At 38.0% G+C, this 8,888-nt stretch overlaps 1 protein-coding gene across 2 annotated transcripts in view; it reads left to right on the top strand.

Annotated features, from left to right (window-relative positions):
* The first annotated feature begins 2,583 nt into the window (after window positions 1-2,583).
* Window positions 2,584-8,888, top strand: part of adcy3a (adenylate cyclase 3a) — a 245,893-nt gene continuing 239,588 nt past the window's right edge. For both annotated transcript variants that reach the window (XM_041250672.1, XM_041250671.1), the window contains exon 1: window positions 2,584-3,462. In XM_041250672.1, the coding sequence (XP_041106606.1) occupies window positions 2,788-3,462 (675 nt within the window). In that variant the 5' untranslated portion in view covers window positions 2,584-2,787. The remainder of the gene's footprint in view (window positions 3,463-8,888) is intronic.

Below are 8,888 nucleotides of genomic sequence, written 5' to 3'. Positions count from 1 at the left end.
CAGAGTTCAAGTTATAAAATGTTATAGCTAACTTGAAATATGCAATTGTTATGAGCTGAAAACAATAAAAGGTCTAATTAAGCAAATTATCAGTTCAGTTAAGGGTCTAGTTAAGTAATTGACAGCTCAGTTGGAATGAAAAGCAGTAGACACAGTAGGCCCCAGGACCAGTTTAGGAACCACTGGTATATACCATGCTTGGCAGATTCTGTTTGAAGTGCAATACCCGTGACCTGTAAATGAACACTGATATGTCTAGGCTCGCCTTTTCTTTTATTTACTAAATATTTACTGTAAAACAGTTCTACTTACACATTTACATAAAATCTCAATTTAAAAATAATTCTAGTTATTTCACGTTTCTGCCGCTTCAGACCGGTACATCTGAATTAAGAAAATCATCAAAAGTCAGTGCAAAGACGGCGAAGTCTGGCTTTGTAGACTTATTCTTTTATTTTGCACACTGCCGGAAAATTACTGGAATTATATTCCGTTAATTGTGATGTAGAAGTCGAACTAAAAATTACAAAACCAGCGTTAACCGTTAACTTATATTTACGGTGCTGAATCCATCCAGAATTATATAAAATTTATATTGAGTTACTTAACACAAATCGACCCTTTGTGATTTTTATCGTGGCTCCTCGGGGGGAGGGGAAAGGGAGCCCCCCTCCCCTTTCCCGCCCCCCCGTCCTCCCCCCTCGGCTCCCTCCATTGTAAAAATGCTTCCGCCGCCTAGACAGCGTCATGAGCTGAGACAGACAGCCCCAATAAACCACAGCGCTTAACAGACTCCAGTAGGAGCTATTTAAATATTTTTGTATTTTTTTTTTTTTTATATAGATTTGTTTTCTGTAATGATTTGATGTGATGATTGTACTTTTATTTTGTAAGAGAGCGAGAGAGACAGACAGACAGACAAACTAGCTAGCTGTTGCCTTTCACCGAAATCAACAAGGAAAAACGGATACCTGCTGTTTCAGCACAGCTGGCAGAGCTGACACACATAGAGACAGAAAAGCAGAAAGGAATTCAGGTGGACTCCAGTCGGATGGGCCACCCGTCCACGCGGATACAATTTATATCTGTTTTTTTTGTTTGTTTTTTTTTATAATGAAAAATAAATATTTGCTTTGAGGCAACTGGGATAAAAATGACCGCACGTTTAATTCAGCCAGGGGAGATGTGCAAGGAATAGCAATGTTTTAAAATCTGTGTCGACTATTCAGACTGATCCTTCTTCTTTGACCTGCTTTTGGACTATTTTTTTTTTTTTGTCAAGAAATGAAATGGTCGATTGTTTGTCTAAAGCTAAAGATGTAAATGCTATATTTTTTACTTTAAAAGTGGTGTTGGACACGTTTGTTCTGAGGGTGGGTGGGTGCACAGCCTGTTTTTCAGCAGCGACCAGGAGTGAATCCAGCAACTGCCCAGCGTTTATGTCTGGAATATTGCCTTTCTGTATCGTTAACAGAATTAGAAAGATTCCGACCTTATCTGGCCTTTCGCTATTTTTTTGGATCTATCAATAATGTTGGCTACTGGTCGGACTAGGTGAAGGTTTGATTGGTTGGCGGAGTATTATTCGAGAGAGAATCTAAGCCAGGGGCGCAGAGTCCATCTCGGTGTGGAAATTGGGCTTTACGAACATCTAGACGCAAATACAAAAATAAGGAAATGTATTTGTTTGTCATCTGACATGAAGCAAACAAACTGCATGAGAAAACTACTATTTGTGTATATATGCATTTAACACCTTAATATGCACGTATTGCTTTAATGGTATCACGAATCTTTGCCATGGAAACACAGGCGGCCCCGACGGCTTCAGGAAAGCACATCGTTAGGAATAAAATGTCCAGACCCGCGTTGTACTAAAAACAAACAACACTTGCCATTCTAAACTGAAATTCACAGAAAGGTCTTTGGAGAAAACCTAAGATGCAAACGATTACCAGCTGAATACTAAAACAGCTGTGAGCAGCATTATGGATTTTTGAATATATACATTTTTTGACATTGTGGTATGATGTTTTTGTGCAGCTGTTGTTCCGAGATAAACAGACGGATTATGAATAGACAGCACAATATGAGTGGACTTATTTGAATAATTGCACATTATATTCAAAACTGTTTATTTCCAAGGATTTTTACAACCAATCGATTAAGGTAGAAATTTAAAACCCTCTATTCTTTTACAAATCCAGAGAATCGAACCCCCCAGCAATTTAAACCTGCATTTATATTAGTGTATTTCTTAAAAAAATAAATAAAAAAATTATAGCATTTATATAAAATATTTAAGGTGGACCATTGTGAATCCAGAAGTCTGTAGTATTTCTTTCACAAATTCATACTTACACAAATATAGGAACAATATATTAACTGAACAATTCTAAATAAGTACATTTACTTTCATTTTGAAGGTGGACTAAAACTTTTCCTTTTTTCAGGAAAAAATTCCTGTATATATATATATATATATATAATATATAATATATATATATATATATATATATATATATATATATATATATATATATATATATATATACATTAATTTTTTTGTTTGTTTGAGAAAGCTGGCCCTGTTTACAGTTAAGTCCTGTTTACATGTATAGTTTTTGTATTTGACTAATTTGAACAGGTGATTGGTAAACTGAGTAGTTGGGTTTGGAACAAGTTGTAAAAATGTTTGGAAAATGTTAGAGGATAATCCTTTATACATGTCAGACATACATATATAAACAGAATAACCATTGGAGTTGTAGTTTTCCCAGTTACAAAATGCCACGAAACCGTGCCTTCTCCGAGCCGGAGTATTCTGCAGAGTACTCTGCTGATTACTCTGTGAGCCTGCCCTCAGACCCAGAGCATGGAGTGGGGCGGAACCATGAGGTGACTGTGCGGAATTCCGGTTACTGTTTGTGTCTGCCTCGATTTATGAGGCTGACCTTTGCCCCAGAGTCCCTAGAAAACCTCTACCAGACCTATTTCCGACGGCAGCGTCATGAGACCCTACTGGTCTTGGTCGTGTTTGCCGCGTTGTTTGACTGCTACATCATTGTGATGTGTGCTGTGGTGTACACCAATAACAAGCTGGCCTCCACACTGGTGGCCTCCTTTGGTCTGGTTGCCCACATTCTCCTGTATCTACTGTGCAAGTTTAGATTGCTCCCAGACCGCATCTCACGCAAGGTGGTGCCCTATGCCCTCTGGATCCTCATCGCCGCTCAGATCTTCTCGTACTTGGGGCTCAACTTTGCCCACTTCCACCAGGCCAGCGACACTGTGGGCTGGCAGGCCTTCTTCATATTCTCCTTCTTCCTCACATTACCCCTCCGCCTTATGCCCATCGTGCTGATAACAACTGTTTCCTGTGGAATCCACACACTGGTCCTGGGAGTCACCATAGCTCAGCAGCAGCAGGAGGCTATAGAAGGGCTGGCGCTCGTCAGACAGGTAAGAAGTGTTCCTGATTTGTTTTCATAGTATACTTAACCCTTTTTACTCTGGAATCACCTGTTGGTATTATATTTGTTTGTAGTTCCTTTTTTTATGCAATCCCCCCCCCCCCCCTTTTAAAATCTGCAAGCATCATATTTCAGAACCTGAACAAGGCTGGGCCTGGTTACTACTTGGACTTTGGAGGCTTAGTTATGGGAAGCCTTAGCCAGAGCACCTCATTAGGTCAGCCTACTCTTAAAGATGCCATTGTTTTAGAAATACCAATGAAGGTCAATGAAAAATCTCTGGCCTGAATCCCCCCCCCCCCCCCGCAGAATCTAAAAATTTAAAATCTTAGATTCTTTCTGTCTGTACATCACACTGACATGTTTGCATATATCTGGAGAACTGATTAAATATTACACTGCTAATTCATATTTTACTATTCTGTAATACTGTTGACTTTGTAAATTTTTTGTGGGCAACTTCCAGTTTGTTTTTAACCAGTAAATGCACCTGTTGTATTTTTTTCTGGTGGTTTGACAAATTGTCTGTCTGGTCTTCAACTTTTTCAATGTACTGATAGATCAAATTTTACACTTAAAGCTGTTACTGACATACTTTTTTTTATACGCCCATCCTAAGCAAATATCAGAAAGAAAATACAATTGACTAGCAATAGTAACTGATACCCAGGCCCCAGATAACAAACTATCATGACTAGTACCTGTATGTTTTACCAGTACTTCTTTTCTCCATGTACATATTGTCAAGGGCACCCCTGGTATACCAGGCCCACAAGGGCACGTTGTTGATTCTGCAAGCATGTTACAGTAACAGTAACATTAAACAATGACAATTGCAAATCAGGCTTGAATCATTTAGGAAGAGGCTTATTCTAAAACCGAAAGCCTTCCACAGCTCTAATTATATCACTTATAGACTGCTACTGATAGACTTTTTATGCTTATTTTGAGTACTTGACCATATCTTAGATACTGTAGCACCAGATGAGTGTCTTTTAAAAAGAAGCTCGCTTTGATTTAATAATATGACTCGTAATTTGAAATATGAGGGTCATAAATTGGAACGTAGATGGAAGGACTCTAAACTGCAAGTCCATTACTTTACATATAAAAGAAGCCACCCGGTAAAATGTAGGAAGGCTCTGCTGTTGGCTAGATCAAATTATTCTAATTTAATCGAAACCAATAAAAACAATCTTAGATTTATTTTTGCTTCCCTGGCTAAGTTAGTAAATCCTCCCCTTAATACTCCCAACCTTAACACTTGCTCCTCTTATAGCTGCAATTATTTAAGACATCAGAAATCAGATTCTACCTTTTATGGATGATTACTCCATAACTGTACCAATTAAACCGGTTAAGGCTGCTGTGGAGGCGTTTTCCCTGATTACCTTACAAGAACGGACAGCGCTAGTCCTGTGTATGACCTACTACACGTGCTGGTGAACCTATTCCTACTAAACTATTAAATATGTGTTTTTTATATTATTAATACAAATTATAAATGGATCACTTTCCTCTGGTTCCCTTAGCACTTAAGCTAGCTGTGGTAAAGCCATTGCTCAAGAAAACTTATTTGGACCCCAAAGTATTTACTAATTAAAGGCCAATCTCCAATCTGCCATTTTTAAATAAGGTTCTAGACCAGGGGTTCCCAAAGTTTTGGTGATGGAGGGCCAGTTTCTGGAGGTTGCATGGGATTGGGGGGGCACAAGAAAATGTACCACTCATGAAACCAAAATATGTCCCAAATCATACCTTTTTTATTTAATATACATTTTTGTATTTGAATGTATATTACTACCACTGCAACGTCAGCAGCTTTGAAATGTATTTGTATTTTATCCTGTGTCTTGGTGCCACAACAGACTTAGGTTTGAGCACCAATATCATGCTGTCACATCTAACATTGTCCTGGTCACAACAATTAAAGAAGATAATACTGAAATAGGAACTCTTCAAACTATACCAATTAAACTCTTTTGTGGGTTATTCTTCAGTAGTGAGGCAGAATGCATCTTGACTTGTACAACTAACCACTTCACTAAGAGCTGAATGTATGTACAGTGAACTCCGCTTAATTCAAATCTCTGGGGACCATAAAAATAGTTTGAGATCAAACGGCCTTGCGGGCCACATTTGGGAACCCCTGTTCTAGAGAGAGTTGTTGTCACTCAGTTACACAATTGACAGTCCTTGTTGCAGTAGTAAATCTGTTAAGTTCTAATTCTGTCTTTCTTTTAGTTTTAATTCTAGATCCAAGTGCTGCTTTTGATACCACTCCATTTTATTGAATCGTCTTGTAAGCTCAGTGGGATTGTCGGGAGGTATCCGATCTTTGTTCAGGCCTTGTTGTTCTGATAGGTTTCAGTTCGTCTCTGTTGGGGAGGCAAAATCAACGCTGTTTGTGGTGTTTCAAGGGGTTCATTTTAGGTCTTTTTGTTATTTCTGTTGTATATGTTACCTTTACACATGGAGTGAACTCCCATTGTTACGCTGATGATACCAGCTATGTTTATTTTTAAAGCCAGGAAGTAATTCTGTTGGGGTGTTATTAGCAGCTTGCCATGCAAGCATCAAGTGTTGGATGTTTCAGAATTTAAACTTTATATTATGATAAAACAGAGGTTATGCTAATGGGTTGTTGGAACTAAAACTCTGGGATTACTTGAGTTAGACTTTAGCAGTCTCCACTCAGAACTAAAACTAGAAATGAGAAATTTAGATCACAGGATGCAGGGCTGCTGGTTATTCCTAGGGTGAATAAAAATAACATGGAAGGAAGGGCCTTTTCTTGTAAAGCTCCTAAATTATGGAATCTTTCAAATTTGATAACATTTTAGTTTGACTTAATTGTTCTATTGCTACAAACCTAGCATTTTTTACAATTTAAAACTATTTAAATTAGTGCTGGGATGATGTGACCAGGAGGTGAGTGGTGCAATGCACAAAGTGATGCCCAAATAATGTTTCTCCCAAAACATCCATATCTATTTATAACAAATAAACAATAATGGTTCTTGTCTGTGAGGTGCAGTGAGGGTTGTGATCAGCTATATGCAGCCAGTGGTGGAGCAATAGCACATGGGCCCACGCACTCGGAGCGGCCCGGAGGGGTTCAAATTTATTTATTTATTTAACAATGATAATATCCTTTGCATTTATATTTGCAGATGTTATCACTGTAGCTGCCGATGTGCGGTGCCAGTAATTCATATTGTATCCTCCCTCATTTTGACAGGTATCGCTATTGTCTTTATTATCTTAACTTTCCCCCCCCCCCCCGAAGGCTGGTACAAGGCATGTCTTCATGGAAGGTTTTGGGGTAATATTCAGTACAGACAGCTGCAGTTTTATTCTGTGTGCACGATTCATCCTGTAGTTTAGATGGAAGCTGTTGGGCGCTGCTGCACCAAAATAAACTACAGGAAATCAACACGCCTGCATTTCTGATTTAAAAATAATAATAATAAAAAACAAAAACATTTCCTATGTGAGACAATTTCCGCAAATGTTTGTGCAGAATTGCGAATTCTGTAATTTCCGTGATTGCAGAATTGGGGAATCCTATTAGGATAAAATAGTGTAGTGCTGGATGTAACGATGTACGCAAAATAAAGTAGGCGAGTAGAAAACATTCTTATGTACTGTTTCATAGATGCTAACATTCTGACAATTAAATATAGTTCAATATTGAACACTTGATTTGGTGTGTTTAATGTTTATATAAGAGTTAAATTAACATTTGGGGAGGGGGGCCTACAATAAAGTCTTGCAGTGGGGCCCCATCTTCCTTTGCCACTGGCTGCAGCTTCCTGTCTCCTCAGTCCTCCTATCTGTCAGTTGTTGAACATTTTGAAATACAGTGCACCCTCGCTATAACGCCCTTCATTAAAACAAACCTTCGGCTATAACAAACCTGACCCATGGACCCAAATAATAATAATAATAATAATAATAATAATAAAAAAAGATTATATTGTAGCGTATGCTATGTTAGGTCTGTGAAGTGCAGGAACTCTTGGAGTAAGAGCGGCTGTGTGTCGCATCAGTCGAACAGCCTATGGGGGACAGTCATGGACCACAGGAGCTGCTGGTGATTGGCTGTGAAGTGATATGAGGCGGGATTATCTGGGTCTAAAAGCAGGGAGTGTTTGTTGTGAAGCAGAGAGAAGCGAATAAACAGAGACAGAATAGTTCTACAGCGACCCGTTAATTGTTAGTTAACAACTGGCAGATTATCTTTGATCATTTATTAGTGTAATAAATATCGGGTTTGGCCCTAAATCGACTGAAGGCTCATTCTTGCAGTGTAAGGATTTTTGTTACAATATACACACGCTGTCAACATCCTAGTCTATACGCATGGGATCATGCCACCTCACAGTGAAGTCAACTCTTTTGTCTTAAGAATGTGTGTGTAACTATGCCTCCGAAACAAACATAATTTTATGTTGCAACAAATCTGGAAACTATATTGATCGTTTGAAAAAAAGGAGTAACGTAGGCATAGCTCTGTCATGAATACAGGTTGTCAGAAAGCACTTTGTTTTTTGGCTTGTGCAGCAACCACGCGGCAAAGCAAAACTGATTAAATAAAAAACAAAAACAAAACAAACTTAAGGATCTGTGTAGGAGCTGAATTAAAATGTTATATTTTGATTATATAAAAAAGAATATATTATTTCTTTAGTTTATTTAAATGTGTAATTATTATCGTTACAGTTTATGGATTGGCTTGTGCGCCTTTTCTATGCACTGTGCTCTCAATGTGGTAGTTTTGTTTATAGCTAATGACGTAAATTTTAGAATTCGGCTTTGAAAGTAAATAAAAAGAACAGATGACGCAGTGAGTGGAGGAGCAAATACAGTTTTCGACCGTTGATGCCGTTGAAAATGTTTGATAGGTGTATAGAGTAATAACAAGACTGTATACTTACATGTAATTTTATTCACAATCACATTAACTTAAGTGTATCGTTCATTTTGATTATCTTTTCGCTATAACAAACCCCTCGATATAATGAACAAAAGGCTTGGACCCCAACAGGGTGTATTGTATGTACATCTAATCTCTCACTGAGAATGAATTTCCCACGAACACTACCACTTCCTGCGTTTTTTTTTTTTTTTTTTAAATTCCCGGAGCTTTTAGTGGACACAGCTTGCATGTTTGCATGTGCTTAGCGGCGGGCTTGTTCGACAACAATGTCTCTCATCTTTTCACATTTGTGTTTTACCATAGAACACGCTCATTTGATTTGTCAAAATTAAAAAAAAAAAAAAAAAAAAAAAAAAAAAATTACCTTCGTCTTTGAACATAATGTCCAGCTCATGCTTTGTTTGTAAAATCCTTTGCAAAAACATTTCTATTTTTATCACGCACACAAAAAAACCCACGCTTCTTTTCAGACC

This window comes from Polyodon spathula, chromosome 5 (assembly GCF_017654505.1).
Source record: "Polyodon spathula isolate WHYD16114869_AA chromosome 5, ASM1765450v1, whole genome shotgun sequence".
Lineage (NCBI taxonomy): Eukaryota > Metazoa > Chordata > Actinopteri > Acipenseriformes > Polyodontidae > Polyodon > Polyodon spathula.
This window is presented reverse-complemented; position numbering and strand designations above follow the sequence as displayed.